We start from the raw sequence: 20,413 nt of genomic DNA, 5'->3' as shown, positions 1-20,413 counted from the left end.
AACCCGTCGTTGGGAGTCCTGTTTCCAGAGGAGCCAGAGCCAAAGTCATGCACAGATAACTCCAAAAGGTCTCTGCCATGTCTAAATGCTTTAAGCTCCTGGAGAAATATTGAAAAATGTATGTTAAAAAGAAAAAGAAAAGAAAAGAAAAAGAATCACCAACAGGACAAAGATCTTTCCTAGGTACTGGAAGGAATGACTCTAATTCTGATGGCTCGGATCAGCCTGTTTTTCATACTGCATAATGAATACATAAGAGATATTGCCCGAACACTCTTTTCCCCCCAAATTTCCAAAACATATGTCCCAGAAAATTACTCAATATTTGGCATATCAGACTGAAAGCAGCTTACTATTTCTGGACCGTACGTTCCTGAAACAGCGAAATTCCCAAGCAGTCCTGTGCGCATTTGAAAAGTGCTACTGTGTTCCTTTTGCTTGTTCTTTATTGACTGCCAGACTGTTATGAAAATAATGTGTCATATTATTTCTACAGCAGAAGAGAAGCCTTTCCATTGTTCCGCAGATGTATCCAGTAATGAATGTAAATACGTAGATACGTGCCTACTTGCTAACAGATGCTGCTTCGTAGCTGACTCTTTTATAAGATTCTATGTAAATGTCAGGGCTGATCCATTGAATTCAGTAAATTAGTGCTGTTTGCATCCCATCATGCCTCGGCACACACCTGGGCTAAGCATGACCCTGCGTATTCCCTGCTTGCATTTTCACCAGGATGATTATGCCAATTTACCTTAGCTATCACCAATTTTCTGTTTTCTTTAGCGTCAAGTGTCTTATCCACAACTCCAGGTATAGAGTATCTCTGAACTGTGTGTTTTGTGTTTTGCCCAGATTCTGAATGTCCTCCCGCCAATAAGCTAGTCAGCCAGAGGATTAAGCAATGGCCTGAAAATGGTTAATTAAGGAAATAAGAGTATCTTGCAAGTTTTACACCAGAAAATGTACCATGGAGATAGAATATGATAAAGCAGATCATTATAGTATCTCACACGGGGAGAACGTTTTATTCTTTGCAGGCGACTCTGTACACATTAACAAATATTTACTGAGCATCTATTCTGGCAACTAAAATACAAAGAACAAAAGAGACATGATATCTACGGTCACGAGGGCTAGAGGAGGAGTAGGTGCTCAAAAATAAGAAATGCAGGAGCGCCTGGGTAGCTCGGTCGGTTAAATGTCTGCCTTTGGCTCAGGTCATGATTTCAGGGTCCTGGGATCAAGTCTGGCTTTGGGCTTCCTGCTCATGGGGAGCCTTCATTTCCTCTGACCCTCCTCCCCACTTGTTCATTCTCTCTCCAAAAAAACCAAAATAAAACAAAACACATAAATAAGTAATACAATATGATAATTAGAAATTCTCTTAAGTCTGTGGAAGAAAAATCAAATATGAAAGCAAATAAGTGGTGGTGGCGTTATCAGAGGAGTCAAGTAATGTTATCCCACAGGGGAAAGATTTAGCTTAAAAAACTAGAAGATGAAAAGGAGTCAGCCCTGTGGAAAGCAGAAAAGAGTAACATATCAGGAAGAGAGTACTGCATGTGAAAAGCCACAACACAAGAAAGATCCTGATATTTAGGAAGAAATCACAAGTCTAGAATGGCTGGATATGATGAACGAGGGTATCAGAAAGAAACGAGCTTGGAAAAGTGGGTAAAAATCAAACATGCAAACAGTGTAAATATTTTTTTTAAACTGTGGGTCACATTCACAATTTTAATAGGTCACAACAGCTATTTAAAAAGAGACTGGCCTAGACCAGCCAACATTTCAAGCACACTACACCTTGTAAGGAGAAGCATTATTTTGAGCAACATTTATTTTTATCATTTAAATGCATGGTATGCATGTGTGTGCACATACGTGTGCATATACTCCTGGGTGCATGTGTGTATTTACCTGAGTATAAAATACACACCTCACCTTGTCACTGCGGATAGTAGTTCACTAAGTTTTAAAGACACTGTTAGGAACTATCGTAAGAACTTTGAATTTTGTTTTAAGCTGGTGTGGGAGTAAGAAGGCTTAGCTAGGGGACTGTTCCCGCTAGAGAAATAACCTGAACAAAGTCCTGAGGCCAGAGAGGTAACTGGAAACCATGAGGAAGGGAGGGCCCAGGACTGCAGAGGGGTCATGGGAGGTGATTCTGGAACATGTTCATGAAATAGGATAGGAGGTAATCTTACTGGGAAGCGTTTCAGTGTCCTGAAAGCAATATTCATTTTATCGAACCAGATCGAAGAAATAGGCAAATAAGTGTAGCCAGAATGTCTTCTTAAGTATTTTCCAAAAGTTTGAGAGCACAAGAGGAAACTTGGGAGAATTTGGCAATGAGGGGGAATTATTTGTAAAAGCAGGGATCTACTGTCTCACTTATGGACTAGGGGAACCACACAGATGGGGAACTGTCACCCCCCTTAACACAGCCACGGCCAGAATCTAGAGGTGGCACGGGTGTGTGATTTGAGACTGTGGCAGCATGTGCTGTTCTCACTGGACTTCTGTGATGTGATTTCGTCTACAGTCTGGATGCCTAACACCAGTCATGCCCATCCTGGTTCAGCTGCATTCTCCGGACATCCTTGAAATTCTCTAAGTCACAAATACCTTTCGATAAATCCTGTGTTCTGCTCACATAACCCAAAGCTGGTTCCTGTTGCTTAAAATCAAGAACCCTGCCTTAAACAGTTTTCCACTATGAAGTTTTTAATGTGCATCACAAAAGCCCCGCACAGAAGTAGCTATTATTTGGAATCTTCAACAAACTGCGTTCATGCGGGATATAACTTCCAGCTGGCCGGCACGCATGATTTATTTGAATTTTGAAACAGATCTCTCAAATGCTTCCAGTTAGACTGAAGCCAGAAGATGCCACTGAGTGGGGACATGTCCATTTTGTGAAAGACACCAAAGGGTAAATGGTAATTCCAAAGGGAAGTCAAGTGACATGACATTTAATTTCCTATTATTACCTAAGAATAAAAAAACAAGACTGAAAATAAAGAAAGAAATACTACTCAATATCGTGAATAAAACCCTTGGCTTGATTTAAATTCACAAGTCAGACTTACTTCTGCTCATTTCAACTCCTGTAACAATAAGTAAAAACTAAAAGCATCTATTGAATTGTTGCCAAAACGAGGGAGGAAATGCAATGATGAATGGTAAAAGTCGATAAGAATTCTTGCAACAACTAATTGGGATTTCCCATTCACATGCAGTATTTTCATTACCAAATACGTTGATAATGTCTGGAGTACTGGAACTGGAACTTCGTATCCTCCTGTTACCACTACATCAAGATAACCAGACATTTGCACTTTGTATTTAAATTCTTTAATTCTTATAAAGAAATGTGGTTCTCACACTTCAGCATTCATAAGAATCAGTGGGAGGGCTTGTGAGACACCCATGGCCAGACCCCACCCCCACCCCCACCCCCAAAATTCCTGACCCAGTAGACCAGCTGGGTCCTTCTGACAAGTTCTCAGATGATGTCAGTGCGGCTGGTCTGTGAAACTTTAAGAACCACAATACCGGAAGATACTAAAAATGTGCAACCCACAGTTCACAGGCATGAAAGAAAAAACGATCTGACAATTAGTTCTTCTAGTCCAAGTTTTTTGAAAAGTCTAAAGTCTGCTATCATATAGGAGCTGTACAGTCTGTTGTAGCCATCCCTGAGAGCATTAGCACAATGTCCATTGCTAGAATGGTTTTTAAGCACACCAATGAGGTACACGTAACAAGTACATGTACATGTCATTTGTCCTGATAAGGTAAGTCAGGGAAGAGCATACGGACTTCAGTCAACGTTGGCAGAAATGGAGCATTGAAACTTTTGATCCACAGTCCCTGGTTTAAATTTATAAATAAGAAAAACTGAGCTAGATCGAACAGTAGTTCCATTTTTAATTTTTCTTGAGGAAATTTCATACTGTTTTCCATAATGGCTGTACCAATTTATGTTCCCACCAACAGGGCACAAGCGTTCCTTTTTCTCCACCTCCTCATCAACACATGTTATTTCTTGTCTTTTCATTAACAGCATTTCCCTGATGATTAGGGATGCTGAGAAGTTTTTCATTACCTGTGGGCCATTTGTATGTCTTTGGGAAAAAAAAAAAAAAAAGTCTATTCAGGTCCTTAGACCATTCTTTAATTGAATTATTTGCTTTTTTGCAAACAAAAAGTTGTGTCTGTCCCCCGAATACTTCAGATACCAACCCCTCTCAGATACATGGCAGACAAATATTTTCTCCCTTTTGTTAGATGGCCTTTTCATTTTGCTGATGGTTTCCTTTGCCTTTCAGTTGGATGAGTTCACTTGTTTATTTTTGCTTTTGCTTTTGGTGTCATACCTAAAATATTACAAAGACTGATGTCAAGGAGGGTAAATATACCTTATGTGTTCTTTTAGGAGTTTTATAGTTTCAGATCTTATACTTAAGTCTATAAATCTATTTCAATTTTTGTGAGTGCTGTAACAGGGTGATCCAATTTCTTTCTTCCTTTTTGCATGTAGAGGTCCAATTTTTTTCAGTACCCCTTAATGAAGAGACTGTCCTTTTCCTATTATATATCCTTGAGTCCTTGTCAAAGATTAGTTGGCTGCATATAGTTGAGTTTATGGCTTATTTCTGGGCACTCTATTCTGTTCCACTGGCCCATGTGTCTATTTCAGAGTGACCATATAATCTCGTAATCCCACTTCTGGGTGTATGTCTGAAGGAAATGAAATTAGTATCTCAAAGAGGTATCTATATTCCCTATTCACTGCAGCATTATTCACAATAGCCAAGACATGGACACAACCTAAGTGCCCAGCAACAGATGAGTGGATAAAGAAAATGTGGTAGACATATATGCAATGGAATGTTATTCAGCCATTACAAAAACCTACGAACACTTTGAGAACATAATGCTAAGTGAAATAAGTCAGACAAAGACAAGTACTATATAATCTCCTTTCGATGCAGAATATAAAAAATTAGATTCATAAAAATAAAGAATAGAATGGTTGTTGCCAGAGGCTAGAGCTGGGAGAAATGGGAGATAATGGCCAAAGGACCTAACTTTCAGTTAAAGAGTAAGTTCTGGGGATCTAACGTACAGCACTGTAACTACAGTTAGTAATACTGTCTTATATATTTGAAAACAATAACAAAAACTGAGCAACCACATACATGCACATAAGCCCAAAAATGTTTTGCAGCGGGGGGAAAAAAAGAAGAACCTCCTCCCACCCACCGCCAAAAAAGCTGTGTTAACACTATGTTAACAGCTTCTCAATTCAGTTCCAATCATTTTCCCTTATGTATTTAAAACAACCAAGTTAACATATCGGTAAAGTTGCAGGATACAAAATTACTGCACAGACATCAGTTGCATTTCCATACACTAATAACAAAGTAGCAGAAAGAGAATTTAATGATTCCATGCACAGTTGCACCAAAAAGAATGGAATAATTAGGAATAAACTTAACCACAGAGGTGAAAGGCCTGTAGTCTGCAAACTGATGAAAGAAACTGAAGAATGCACAAACAAATGGAAAGACCTTCCATGCTCATGGATGGAAGGAATTCATATTGTTTAATATCCATACCATCCTAGGAAATCTACAAATTCAATGCAATCTCTCCCTAAATCACAATAATATTTTTCATAGAACTAGAACAAATAAAACTAAAATTTGTCTGGAACCATCAAAGATGCTGTAGAGCCAAAGCAATCTTGAGAAAAAACAACAAGCTGAAGGTATCACAATCCCAGATTACCACACAAAACTGTGGTAATCAAAAAAGTATGGTACTGGCACAAAAACAACACATACCTCAATGGAACAGAAGAGCCCTGAAATAAATCTACATTTATATGTCAATTAATCTATGACAAAGGAATTAAGAAAATAAAAAAGAGAAGAGACTGTCTCTTCAAAAAATGGTGTTGGGAAAACTGGCCAGCTACATGCTGGAGAATGAAACTAGACCACTTCCTTCCACCATATAACGTGAAAATAAACTCAAAATTAATTCAAGACCTAAGTATAAGAACTAAAACCATGAAAGTCATTTGAGAAATCATGGGTAGTAATTTCTTTGACATTGGCCTTGGCAACATTTTTCTAGATCTATCTCCTCAGGCAAAGGAAACAAAAGCAAAATTATTAGGACTACATAAAAATAAAAAGCTTTTGTACAGCATAGGTAACTGCCAACAAAATAAGTCAACCAACTTATTTGCAAATGATATATCTGATAAAGAGGTTAATATGTAAAATATATAAAGAACTTGTACAGCTTAATACCCCTAAAAAACAAATAATTCAATTAAAAATGGACAGAGGACCTGAGTCAACATTTTCCCAAAGAAGACCTACAGATGGCCAACACACATGAAGAGATGCTCAACATTACTCATCATCAGGAAGAATGCAAATCAAAACCACAATGATATACCACCTCACATAAGTCAGCATAGCTAGAATTTAAAAGAAAGGAGAAGGAGAGGAAGAGGAAGAAGTAGTAGTATTAGTAGTAGTATTGGTAATAGTAGTAGTAGTAGTAATAGTAGTAGTAGTAAGTGTGGTGAGGATGTGGAGAAAAGAAACCCTCATGTACTATTGGTGGGAATGTTAAGTTGGAGCAGCCATTTTGGAAAACAGTATGTAGGTTCCTCAAAAAACTAAAAATAGAAATATCATCTCATCCAGTAATTCCACTACTGGGTATTTACCCAAAGAAAATAAAAATACTAACTTAATAAGATACATGTACCCCTATTGTTTACTGCAGCATTAATCCCAATAGCCAAGGTATGGAAGTAACGCAAATGTCCATCCACAGAGGAAAACATAAAGAAGATGCGGTATACAGACACAATGGTGTATTACTCAGCCATAAAAAAGGACGAGATCTTCCCATCTGCAACAACAGGGGTGGATCTAGAGGGTATCATGCTAAGTGAAATGAGTTAGACAGAGAAAGACAAATACCATATACTTTCACTTATACCTGGAAACAAACAAACAAACAAACAAAAAGCAAAACAAACCTATAAATAGAGAGAACAAACTGATGGCAGCCAGAAGGAAGGGGCACGGGGAGTGGGAGATACAGGCTTCCCATGATGAAATAAGTCAGTCATGCGGATAAAAAGTACAGCGTAGGGAATACAGTCAGTGGTATTAGAATAGCATTACATGGTGACGGATGGCAGCCACGCTTGTGAGGGGCACAGCACAATGTAGGGACTTGTTAATGACTACGCTGTACACCTGGAACTAATGGAACACCGTGGGTCAACTATACTTCAATTAAAAAAAAAAAATTAAAGACAGAAAATATTCACAGCAAAAATAAATGAGAAATAAGATAGACCAACCAAGTAGCCCGCTCTTACCTCCCATGTCATTAAATGCTATCTTTTATTGAATCCCTTCAACAAATACAGATTGAGCACCTCTTTTTTTTTTTTTAAGATTTTATTTATTTATTTGACAGACAGAGATCACAAGTAGGCAGAGAGACAGGCAGAGAAAAGGTGGGGGGAGCGCTCCCTGCCGAGCAGAGAGCCCGATGTGGGGCTCGATCCCAGGACCCTGAGATCATGACCTGAGCCGGAGGCAGAGGCTTTAACCCACTGAGCCACCCAGGCGCCCTGAGCACCTCTTTCAATAACTGTTCTAGGTATCAGAAAATGGGAAGCAAAACCCAGGCACTTGACTACATGAAACTCCCATTCTGGTGGGGGAAAGACAAGTGTTAGGTAAGTTAAAAACAGTCACAGCAACGACAGATAGTCATTAAGTGTTGTGAAAGAAATGTGATCTCTGTTAGAGAACAGTAGGGAAAGTTACACAGAACTTTGGCTGTAGAAAAATTGTGTGGCCAATAATAAGAATGAGGAAGACCTGACAAGATCAGAAGAAAACAGAAGAACACAGTCAGAAAAGCCAAGAGGAGATCATGATTCAAGCAAGAACAGAGCAGCTGGCAGGGTGGCTGTTTGACATTAAGAAAATTTAATCTAGAAAAATGTCTATCAGACTTAACAGTTGGAGGTCACCAATGACCTTGACAAGAGCCATTTCATTGTAATGTGAAGAAAGCCAGCTTGGAAGAATATGTGGTCAATCCAGAGAGGTTTTAGCATGAGGAGGGGTAGACAGACCAGGCATTTGTCAGAGATGGATAATTTAAAAAATGGACAAAAGCAGCTAACACACTTGTGTGCTGTTGAGGCCAAACAGAGTGCTAAGGCCAGGCAAACAGCTGCTCTGTGAGGCACAAGATCATGATAACAAACAGACCCTTCACAACTACATGCCTTCAACAGAGATTTCTCACTCCAGCTTCAAATACTGATCAAGTGGAAATGTTTACCAAGTTTGACTTTTGCAGTTAGTTTTAGAAGAATCCCTATATCAAAAGTGAATATACTTTTTCAGACAATGCTAATTACCCCACTTCCCATTCCCCCATGCTCTCTGTCCCTGACCTGGTTACTAAGTAACGCTTTTAACTATTAATTCCATTCCATTAGGATTAGGAAATCTTGATGCAAAAATGCTGTTTGTTGAGGGGACATTGTAGGTAGTGGGAGACATGATACCCGAAGGGGTATCAGCAATTCATTTAAGAAAATTAGTGACCCAACTTGTTTCTACACCTATAAAAGGATATGTGGATCTCTTCCATTTCTTCCTTTCTTAATAAAAGGTGTGGAGAGAAGAGAGGAGGAAAAAAAAAAAAAAGTGTCCAAACTCTTCCAGCTATTATCGTGGAGAACTATTCTAGACAATAAGCTATTGGATAGGAAAATATCACATCTCAAATTACCCTTAATGTGCATCAGTTCATTCTACTAATGAAAAATAATAAAAAGTGATACAGACAGGACAGTCAGATAATATAGCCTTCCTCTCGGAAGCCATTTAACTAAAATGTCCAGTGTTGAAAAATTATTACATATGAACTTTTCTATACATTTTATGACTATCCAAAGAACATTAAATACTCACGAAATATATTTAACTATAAATGTATATGATGATTTTTTTAAAAACATGAAAAGAGATTCATATAAATAACAACATTCTTAGTTTTAAAGAGTAAAAAAAGATCATCTTATACTTTTATAGTATAATAATCTAATAAGATATATAATAATATAAGATATACAATCATGCAATAGTATAAAGTATAAAGTTTACAAAAATGTTTGCTTATAACTGAACTTCCCTCCAATCCCCCAAATAACTCAGGATCAAAAGACCTTTACTTGCAGATCATTGGAAAGAACCATGCGTTGAAGGTCAGAAAATATGAACTCTAGACATTAACTAGCTCGGCAAATCATTGTACCTCTCTGGGACTCCACTTACTCATCTGTGAATTTTAAGGATAGGAATTCACAATCTCGAAACCTACCTAACTGCAACATTCTGAGAAGCCGTATCTGAAAGTCCTCCATTTTTGGAAAGAGGGGAATTTTTCTTTTCTTTCTTCTTAAAGATTTATTTACTCACTTGACAGAACACATACCTTTGTTGGGGGGTGGGGCGGAGAGAGAAGGGGAGAAGCAGACTCCTGCTGAACTTGGGAGTCCGATGCGAGGCCTGATCTCAGGACCCCAAGGTCATGACCTGAGGTGAAATTAAGATTTGGACGCCCCACTGACTGAGCCACCCAGGGGCCTCAAGGGAATTTTTGTTACTGAAGAAATGGAGCCATCTCTAACCACGGAGAGATCTCAGTGTGCTTTTCCACAGAAAAGGGCAGTTTTCTCTCCAAGAGCTTCCTAAGTAATCCGCTCTATACTTCCTGAAACCCAAATGACAAACCAAATCCTATACCAATTTGAATGTGTTTATCAGTAGAAGGATAAATGCAGAAAACACCCTCCCGGTCTCAACTACGGAAACTTCACGGTTTCTTCAAAGTAGGAAGTACTTCAATGTTAATAAGAAAACATAATCGTACCTGCAAATCCTGAAACCTATTTCACTAACCGACAAAAAAGGAACGTGAAGAGTATCCCTTTTCATATTTCTTATTTAAGCATTTAAAAAGTATATGCAAAAGGAGCGCCGGGTGCCTCAGTCGGTTAAACATCTGACTCTTGATTTCAGCTCAGGTCATGATCCAGGGTCATGAGATCGAGCTCCGTGTGGGGCTCCACACTTGAGCACGGGGCCTGCTCGAGATTCTCTCTCTCCCTCTGCCTCCTAGCACCCCACCTACTGCTCGCACGCTCTCTCAATCTCCGTCTAAAAAAATAATAATAATAAACAAAATAAACAGTGCATTGCTTGCCACTAAATTTCTTTCTAAAAAAAAAGTATACGAAAAGAGGAATTAGTAGCTTCAGAAAATGCACATACTGTAGGATTTTCAAGAAATGACTTTTTAAAATGTAAGTCCTCAGGCAGCTGGTGACACAGTTAAGTGTCTGACTCTGAGTTTTGGCTCGGGTTGTGATCCCAGCATCCTCGGGCGGAGCCTCACACTGGGCTCCACGCTTAGCGCGGAGTCTGCTTGGGATTCTCCCTCCCCTCTCCCTTTCCCTCTGCTCCTCCCACTTGTGCTACTTCTCTCTCTCTCTACAATAAATAAGAACTTTAAAAAAAAAAAAATGTTGAGTCCTTTATGAATGCTCATGGATTTTGAACAAATCTGTTCTCTGTCCAGACATTAATAATGTACCAAAACCCAAAGTACACCACAGACAGGACTCCATACTATTCAAGATCACAGAATTCTGAGGTTCACTTTCTAAGGCACTGCACTTCTTCTCCAGGGAACTTCTCAGAGCCTTCGGAAGACAAACAGAAATTTAGAGTCCTCAAAAGAAGGGCTTTTGGCACAGTGTCTCCCTGCTTATATAACCACAGAATACTCTCATGGGACTAACATTCTCTGAAACACACTCTATAAAATTCTGTATTGGGGTTGATGAGAAATCTATGAGCTAAACAGGAAGATGATGAGAAGACCTCCAACCAGGCCAGTCTCACCGCAGCAGATACGCAGGCAGTCAGCACACTGGCATTTCAAAATATTGATCGTCTCTGAACAGCAGACGAGCTTCAAAGAGTGGCTGATATAGGACAATCCTTTAAAATTAAAATCATTTTTCAAAAAAAAAAAAAAAGAAAAGATTTCTTAACTTGGCCATGATAGAGCAGGATGTCTTTATTTCCATTTTGACTAACATGATGGAGGACTGATTGTGGGGGCAAGAAGGAGTCAAAAAAAGGGGTAAGGAAAGAAAAAAAATATCATTCTATTAAAGAAAATTGATTTCTGAGCTACTGCAGGAAGTAGTAATTGTGTTGGGCTGTGTCTCCACGGTATGCAGTGCTTCCCAGCTTGTTTAATTACAGCATTCTAAATTATCAGCCATCGTAAATTCTAAGAATCTGTAGAAAAAGACAAGACTGGGGCTCCTGGGTGGCTCAGTGGGTTAAGCGTCTGCCTTTGGCTCAGGTCATGATCGGGGAGTCCAGGGATGAAGACCTGTGTTGGGCTCCCTGTTCAGCGGGGAGGCTGCTTCTCCCTCTCCCTCTGCTCCTACGCCTGCTCATTCTCTCTTTCTCTCTCTAAAATAAAGACAAGACTATGATCCAGACTTTGGAAAAGATTCATGGGAAAACTACCAGAAGGAAAAGCCAATTCTGTTCCCTTCTTCCTTCCACAGAGAGCTGCTCTCGAACACCCAGCACCAGAAATAAGTCTCGGCCTGTGAGGCTGTGGGAGTCGCCCATCCTCACGACGAGGAAACACTCGGGTATCATCCAGTTATAACAACCGCACATGTTCACAAGTGATGGCACATCTCTGGGAGGGCTATGACCACCTCGCGAGGGAGGCCCTGTGCATCCTGGTGACACGGCATGGGGACCCTGGGAACACGAGCAGCAGCGCACTGGCACTGACAAGGCATGAACAGGTTGTAAGGGCAGGTGCCAGGTGCTCGAAGGTTCATGATAAAGACCAACATACCTGTCTTCCGGGAGTGTCATTAGCGAAAAGCCTCAATGATCGCACTAGAAGTAGGCATCTCCCTGAGACCCAGGTCAGGGATCCGCATAAGCTAGCACAAGACTTCAGTGTGCCAGACTCGAGAATGGGGAGGACTGTTTCCTAACACAGAGGGAAGCTCATTAAAGAGAAAGAGGGAACAGGGCGGCTGGGTGGTTCAGTGGGTTAAGCCTCTGCCTTCGGCTCAGGTCATGATCTCAGGGTCCTGGGATCAAGCACTGCATCAGGCTCTCTGCTCAGCAGGGAGACTGCTTCCTCCTCTCTCTCTGCCTGCCTCTCTGCCTACTTGTGATCTCTCTCTGTCAAATAAATAAATTTAAAAAAGAAAATCTTAAAAAAAAAAGAAAAAGAGGGAACATAAGCCCTCTCAAGTGAACCTTTGAGACAAACACTGTACATAGTCAAATAACAGCCTCCAAAATCACAGAAAGATCGAAAGAGCTTAAGCTCTGGGGAAAAAAAAAAAAAAAAGTTTGTTATATTTGAGAATCAGTATTCATACTCCTCTACCTGCCACAATCGTGAGGATAATTCATGACAAGACAGTTTTTCTTTAGTAAATATGAATGTGCTGCTCCAGGATCTTTAGTCAAAAATTGCACTGGAATGGAAATTTTAATGAAAGGCTTTTGAAGCTGTATCTTCTCTCCGCACACATGTGGCCCCTGCGGCTGGAGATGGGGATACGATCCAGGCCCACAGAGACCGGATCAAAGCTTATTGGACTTTGTGGCAAATGAACTCACGACCTAGAACTCATTAGTCATGATCTAATACACAGACACCGTGAGCCAGAGCAAATACATGTTGACATGAGATATTTACTTGGAATCATTTCTGTACTTAAATGGGCTCTCTCGTTCTGAAGTGTCAACTTTAGCGACGCTGTTTTTCCAAGGTTTTGCAAGTGATCTCACATCTGCCTATGGCTCAGAAGACCCCAAAGGCCGTGACCGAAGAGTTTAAAAAGGCATGAGGCAATAGGCAGAATTCAGGTCCTCAAAAGGAGCCGGAAATAATCAAAAGAAGAACTATAGTACTTAACTTTTTTTATAGTATATAATTTTACAGCAATAGTTAAAGTTACCTGGGTGTTAACTATTTATAAGATGCTACAGAAAGCACTTTTGGAAAAGCTAACCACCTCCACAGCACAGACGGATGAGAGTGAAGCAGGCAGTATATCTTGGACAAAGTCACACACCGGTCCTCTCTCTGCCGGCCTTGGACCAGTGAGGAAGGATGAGGACAGACACTGTCTCCGCGCCCCTTCCAATGCCCTTGGTCCCCTGCTGCTTTCTACCGCAAACATGGACGTTACAGACCAGCGTTCCCAGGTCCCTTGCAGCTAACCACTGCCTTGTGATGTGCTTATACTCGAGAGAGAGAAGCTCAAGGGGGCTGGGGGCATCTGGGAAAGCCTCTGTGTGCATGTTCGTGGCTGCATAAACACATATGTGTACACACATCTGCATGTGTACACATATCCACTTTTCCCATCTGAAATGTAGCTACGATGGTCCCAACCGAAGCAGACATCTCATCAACCTAGCAGAAAATCTTGGCTCTAACATCCCTGAGCGGTGAAACCCATGTCGGTGAAGGAAGCACGGTTCTGGATGTTTCTAAAGGTTCATTTCCTATTACCTTTCGTCGTTTGGCTCCAACCTGTCTCAGCAGACCTCATGAATCCCGACGGAAGAAGAGGCTGATGGAACTGAGAATGACAGGCACCCACTTCCTCCCTTTCTAAGCAAGCCACTTTTCCCTACTATGCAGCCCGTGAAGGCTCACTGCCCCTGTTCCCAGAAATAGGCAGAACTCTGTGAGGCAAGACTTCATCTCCTGGAGCATTTCCATGCTGTGGCCAGTCCAGCTATGTTCCCTCGGCTGTATGTCAGCTTGGAAGAGTTTCTCTAAGAAGGCTGACTTTACATTTGCACCATGGAGTACTAATGATTTGCACAACATGCAACCTCTGGGCTTCTTGTGACCTGACAAAAATAAAAGCTCTACTTTGTTCAAACTTCTGTTTGTCAGATTTTCTGGGATTCTCTGCTGATAGAACGCTGTCATACACATAAGACGAAATGCTACAGTAACAGGAAGTAGAGTGGTGACTCAGCCCTCTGCTGCAGGGGGCTGAATTGTTCAGGCTTTGTCTAGGATGCCTTTAAACGGGGAGAACAAACCAGGTAGGAGATGGCACACGCCTGAGCAAAGGCAGAGTAGATAATGGCTTTACTCTGGGGCTCTCGTGACAGAGAAACCATACGCAAGGATGAAATGACAATATAACTGAGTGATCTCTAGCAGCATCTAGAAACCCATTATGTTTTCCTTGATAGTATGCCACTCCAAGTGGCAGGTGGATCTATTTTTTGTGTGTAAATGCCAACCGTAGTGTGGGTTTATGGTAGAGATTCTAAAGCAGACTCCAGGAGGCCCCGGTCCTGCGCAACAAACAGGTAACAAAATATTCAGAGTGTGTCGAACACATGTAAAGAGTTTTAGATTCACTGGAGCAACAGAAACTCATTGGCCCTTTACTACGTGTCAGTCTCCTAACTCGCTGTAAATAAAACAAGAGAATGACATTCTCTTGCTAGTAAGAGTAAGCATTCACAGCACCATACTGGAAGTGAAGGTCAGGGTCCAGTGCTGTCCTTATCCTACAGGGGGAGGGAAATTAACCGCACTAGAGAGCCAAGGGTCCAGGGCACAAGGTTGGGAGACAAGGGAGTGCGGTCTACAGAGATCCCACGAGGTTCGGTGTAGGGAACTGGGAAGGCTGAGAAAACCACACGTCCAAAAAACAGGCACGAAAGGGGGCAGCATTTGAGGAAACCCGTACAAAGTTGGTTATTCTTAAAACAATGGAAAATGAAGCTGGAGAGGTAGGAAATGGGTGAATGCCAAGGCGGGGAGGTGAACTGTATTCTATAGGTAATAGAGGTTTTAAGGCAGTGGGAATGTAGATGGATTCAGTGACCGAAAGCAATGCGAAAGGAGGGGAGGGTCAGGACGAGGGAGGAGCTTTCAGTTTGGTGCCAGCTACGGTCTCCCAGGCCCTGCACAAGTTGCTGAAAAGATATTTCCTCAAATCCTCATAACAGCCTAATAAGAGTGAGATCCTCGTCCTCCCACTTCCCAGGAAAGAATCATCAAAAGCTCAAAATAGTTAAGTATCTTAATCATGACAATAAAACTGGTGCAGAGCTAAGGGACGATTCCAAGGGGCTTAGTTATAATAACAATAGGTAACCATAACTGAACTTTGACTATGTGTCATGCACTCTTCCGGTGTTAGATTTACAGGAGACAAGAATTCCAGCCCTCATGGAGGTGACAGGTTGAGATCATGGGACTCCCTGACACCACCCAAGGAGAGAGAGAGTGCAGTAAGGGTAAAGCAGAACGTACGGACCTGGGGCACACCAGCGCTGAAGGGAGCTGGTGGGCAGGAGAGAACGAGAGAATTTGAGTTCATTTTCGGTAAACTCGGAGACCCAGCAGATCACAAGCAAAACCTCACATGGTCAAATGAAAACAATCATGGTGACTTGTAATAGTTCTTAGTCTCCTAGAACATCCCCAATCTTACTGCATCCAAAGTGGCTAAAAAACACAACTGGTATAAATTTACAAATTTACATTGTTGCTGCTGTGGAGGTGATGAGTTGGGGCAGGGGGAAGGCCAGTTCAGCAGGAAATTAAGATTGCAGGATCAGGTACCCTTACGGACACGAAACTTCATTCAGGAAAAGCCAAATGGAACAAATGTACTAGTTTTGTGGTAGTTTACAGAAAAAGACACACACAAATTCATCTTATTTATAAAAACAAAAAGCACAGGGTTTATAAGGTATTAGTAAGATATAGAAATCACCAACAAGGGGTATACATTTTTCTCAACCTAGTGAAAGCCCTTAAAAAGCATAACAGTTTTCATAATTTAAAGTATTCCACGAAGGTGGAGATCACTGCCCATTCGTCACAAACCCAGACAGATCTCTACACAGAAGCCTCATTCCAGTAACTCTGATCTGGTTAACAAAATTAAAAAAAAAAAAAAAAAATTACCGTGAAAACAAGGAAACAATCTGGGAATAGCGGGGTGTGTCGGCAAACCCAGTGTTTTCCTCCTGACTACGCGGGGGGAATGAAAATGACTCCCGCGTATCGACTTACATTGCTCCGTTGGTATAGACAGTATCGCTTCCTTCCACATACTGCACCTGAGCTGGGTAGACATGCTGGACCTGCTGCACAGTCTGCACCTGCTGTACCTGGAAAACAGATATTAGGATCGCAGTGAGAAGCCAGTCTGACCGAACACACGGCGTTAGCTTTGCCACAAAGATCTCTCTAGGGTGTTGGAAACGGTGAGACTCATGCGCACTTCAAGATAAGCACGTGGGGGGCCTCAGATCGACAGGAGCAAGCACGCCGAATAAATTCTCTGCCGTTTGCAGATACCTCTTCTGCAGGTGTGTAGGTACAGACATACTCCAAATATTTAGGGTGAAACTTTGCAAAGCTCCTCACTTATCCTAATGATTTATGAAGCTCTCTTCACCTGGTCTGTTACTGCTAAGCTTATTTTCCAATTTAAAAAATTCAGGGGGCACCTGGCTGGCTCAGTCAGGAGAGCACAGGATGCTTGTTCTCGGGGTCGTGAGTTGGAGCCCCACGTAGGGCACAGAGACGACTTCTTAAAAAAAAAATTAAAAATAAAATAAAAAATTAATAATGGAAAATTTCACCCATGCAAACGTAGAAAAAATACTATAATAACCCCCTGTACTCATCATCCAAGATAAATAATTGCCACCAACGCTCCTCTTTTAAGCCCTTACAGGATGATTTAAAAGCAAGTGCACAGATTCTAACATTTCACTGGTAAGTAAGAGAGAGGGACTATTTTTTAACAGGAACACAACACTAATATCACATATAGAACATTCACAATTCCAGGATAACATCTAGAATCCAGGCATCATTATAAATCTGATGATTCCAATGTATCCTTATAACTGGTCTGTTCAAACCAGGATCCAAACAAGGTCTGCGTATTACATTTGGGGGAGATTTCCTACCTTTCTCTTTTAATCTCTAAAAGCTTCCCATCCTTTTTATTTCTTGACTATTACTTACTGAAGAAACAAGGACTATTTATCTTATAGAATTTCTAGAATTTCTAGACTTGGATGATAGCTTCCCTGAGATGTCATTAATAAGTTCCTCTATCTCTTGTTTGTCCTATAAACAGGGAGTTAGATCGAGGGCCTTGAACAGGTTCGATTCTTGAAGAGCTGCCACACTGGTTGCCGTATGACAGCTGGGGGTCTCTCCTTCTTCAGTGTTATCATACCATCAGTGGGGTCTGGTGTTGTCACCTACAACCCTCTTCTCAGAATGCTTCATCTTCGTGCTTTCCCTGAGATTATTAGTAGCCACTGAGGATCACTTTCTAGGCTTGTATTTCAATTAATATAGGTTATAACTTTGGTAGACTGATTCTGTTCTGTTATTCCTTCCTCATTTATTAGTAGAATTCTATAAAGAAATTCCCCTCAGGGCACCTGGATGACTCAGTAGGTTAAGGATCTATCTTGGGCTCAGGGCATGATCTCAGGGTCCTGGGATGGAGCACCACATTGGGCTCCCTGCTGACAGGAGAGTCTCCTTCTCCCTCAGCTGCCTTCCCCGCCCCCTCCCACTCGTGCTCTCTCTTTCTCTCAAATAAATAAATAAATAAAAAGAAATGACTCCCATTAATTACTTGCTTACTTTGAAATAGGGTCATACAGTTAGAGGAAGACAACTACACGATTCTTCTCCTTACCAGTACTCAGAATGCTATCCCCTAGCTCCCTTCCAAGGTGAGCAATGTGGTTTGGGGTTTGGTTTGGTTGGCATCTTTAGGATTCTTGGCTGTTAAACATACTTCATGTTTTTCAGCCTGACAGTTCTTGGCTTGGTAAACTGTCCCATCTCTGACTAATGGCATTCCCTTCAAAGGGCATTCTGTATCTTTCGATGCCATCCCAGTAATCTTGCTGACCTCCCTTGCTTTCTGCTGTGATAAGATATTCTAGACTTATCTCTTATATTTCTTGTTCTAGATCTAGAATCAATGATTTCTTCAAAGAGCCTGGTTCCTACTAGTTAGAAGTAATATAAACATGTAAAAACTGTTTAGAAAGGCAATTTATAGACAGACTCTTTGAAAACTTTGTGATTTCTCCTACAGAAATACCACTGGAAAAGTTATTGTACATGTTATTAAAAAATACAGTTTATAACGCATAAAGCTAGAAGGAAAAACCTTAATGACTGAAGAGTAGAGTGATTAACTAAATTAGAGGAAAACCTTTCTGTAGGATATATGGCTAATATCAGAAAAATAAAAATTGATATATAATTTAGTAACAAAATCTTTATCTCCAAGACGTTATCAAGTGAAAAAGTATATTGCAGAATAATAGTTACAGAACTGCTTTACTTACTTTTAAAAATATGTCTACCTCTCATTTGCATGAACATGTGTGTATAAATGGATATAAGTACATGAAGGAAAACAGAAGGATGCACATCAAACTTCTAAAAGTGGTTTCTCTGTTGAGTGACACGAAATGAGATGGGAGAGGTAAGGGGACTACCATATTTTATTCTATTTATAATACTCTTGGATTTTTAAAATGAAAATGAATTCATCTGTTTCATACATAATATATAAAATACATAAATCAGTACGTGGAAGAACTTCCACTTCTGCCCACAATGAAATAAATATACTAGAAACACTTTTCCCACACTGAAAAAGTGGAAAACTGGACAAAATATGTAGAAACAATGTTTCTGGTCATCTGAGAAAAGGCACAATAAAAGTGTGATCCTTAAGAGTAAGGAAACAAACAAGGTAACCCCATAATGATCCCTGGAGCTGAAAGGGAGGCATTCCCCAGGTTGCTGAGCAGGAAGGAAGTTACCAAGTAGAGCATGGTAATCTCACTGAGGTTAGAAGACAGACATAGGAATTGGGGAGGCTGAAGCAGCTAAAATTTGGGGGCACAGTCAGAGAGGGCATGAAGCAGAGAATAATTATGGGGATCCCCTGGAGTCTGATGCTGAGTAAAAAGCTGCACATTCAGTGCACAGAGATACTCAAGTTCTAACTGGACAGTGATGTGAATTGAACGTCCAGGGCATTCTGTAGAAACAGCAGAAGCACTGAAGCCATAGCAGAAGGGCTTAACTAGCTCTACAGTAAGACTACTTTAGAACCATCTTAATAAAGCTAAAAAGGGAGTGCCTGGGTGGCTCAGCTGGTTAAGTGTTTGCCTTCAGCTCAGGTTGTGATCCTGAAGTCCTGGGATCGAGCCCCATGTAGAGAGGGTTGGGGTGCGGGGTGGGGAGTGGGGGGGGGGGGGGGGGGGTCCCTACTCAGCAGGGAGCCTGCTTCTCCCTCTGCTCCTCACCCTGCTTAAGTGCTCTCTCTTATTGTCTCTCAAATTTAAAAAAAAAAAAAATTTAAGAATTAAAAAAAAGCTTAAAAAGTAACCTTCCAAAAGATCGAATTGATTCAGTTAACTGCCTATATCAGACAAGGTTTAATGCTTTAAAAGGGAAACAGCAAAATCCAAACATAGAGAACTGTAAGAATCAAAATATCCAGCACCCAATAAAAAATTACTAGACGTGTGAAGAAGCAGGTACACGTGATCTGCAACCAGAAGAAAAAAGCCAATCAACAGAAACAAACAGAAATGAAAGACAGGAAGTGGCAGGGACTTTAAAATAGGTAAAAGGAGACAAATTTTAAAGAAAACATGAATATGATGAGAAAAAAGGGAAGATGCTATAAGGAACCAAATAGAATACTGAAAAATACAAGTTGAAAAATACAATACCTGAAAAGAGAAATTCACTGAATGGGATTAAGAGCAGACTATATAATGCAGAAGAAAAGAATGCTCAATTTGAAAACATAGTAATAAAAACTATGTGCTGTGGGGCACCTGGGTGGTTCAGTCGGTTAAACATGTCTTTGGTCAGATCATGATTCCAGGGTCCTGGGATGGAGTCCAACGTCCTTGGGCTTGTCCCTCTCCCTCTGCCCTCCCCCTGACTCATGCTCTCTCTCTCTCTTTCTCTCAAATGAATAAATAAAATCTTAAAAAAAAAAAAAAAAAAGAAAACAAAACTATGTGCCGTGAAGAACAGAGACAAAAAAGAAACGAGGAATAGAGAATCGGTGAACTATGGGACAACAGTAATTGCAGTTGGAGTCCCAGAAGAAGAACAGAAAACACAGTTGAAGAGAGCGTGGTAGAAACTT

At 40.8% G+C, this 20,413-nt stretch overlaps 1 protein-coding gene across 5 annotated transcripts in view; it reads right to left on the bottom strand.

Moving 5' to 3' along the window:
- RFX3 (regulatory factor X3) overlaps positions 1 to 20,413 on the bottom strand; it is a 287,619-nt gene that overhangs the window by 103,149 nt on the left and 164,057 nt on the right. For all 5 annotated transcript variants that reach the window (XM_045065031.1, XM_004766195.3, XM_045065030.1 and 2 more), the window contains one exon: positions 16,261 to 16,358. In XM_045065031.1, coding sequence (XP_044920966.1) covers positions 16,261 to 16,358 — 98 coding nt within the window. The remainder of the gene's footprint in view (positions 1 to 16,260; positions 16,359 to 20,413) is intronic.

Source organism: Mustela putorius, unplaced genomic scaffold (genome assembly GCF_011764305.1).
Source record: "Mustela putorius furo isolate JIRA1106 unplaced genomic scaffold, ASM1176430v1.1 tig00003854_pilon_pilon_pilon, whole genome shotgun sequence".
Classification (NCBI taxonomy): Eukaryota; Metazoa; Chordata; class Mammalia; order Carnivora; family Mustelidae; genus Mustela; species Mustela putorius.
Note: the sequence above shows the minus strand (reverse complement) of the source record. Positions and strands in the feature narration are given on the sequence as shown.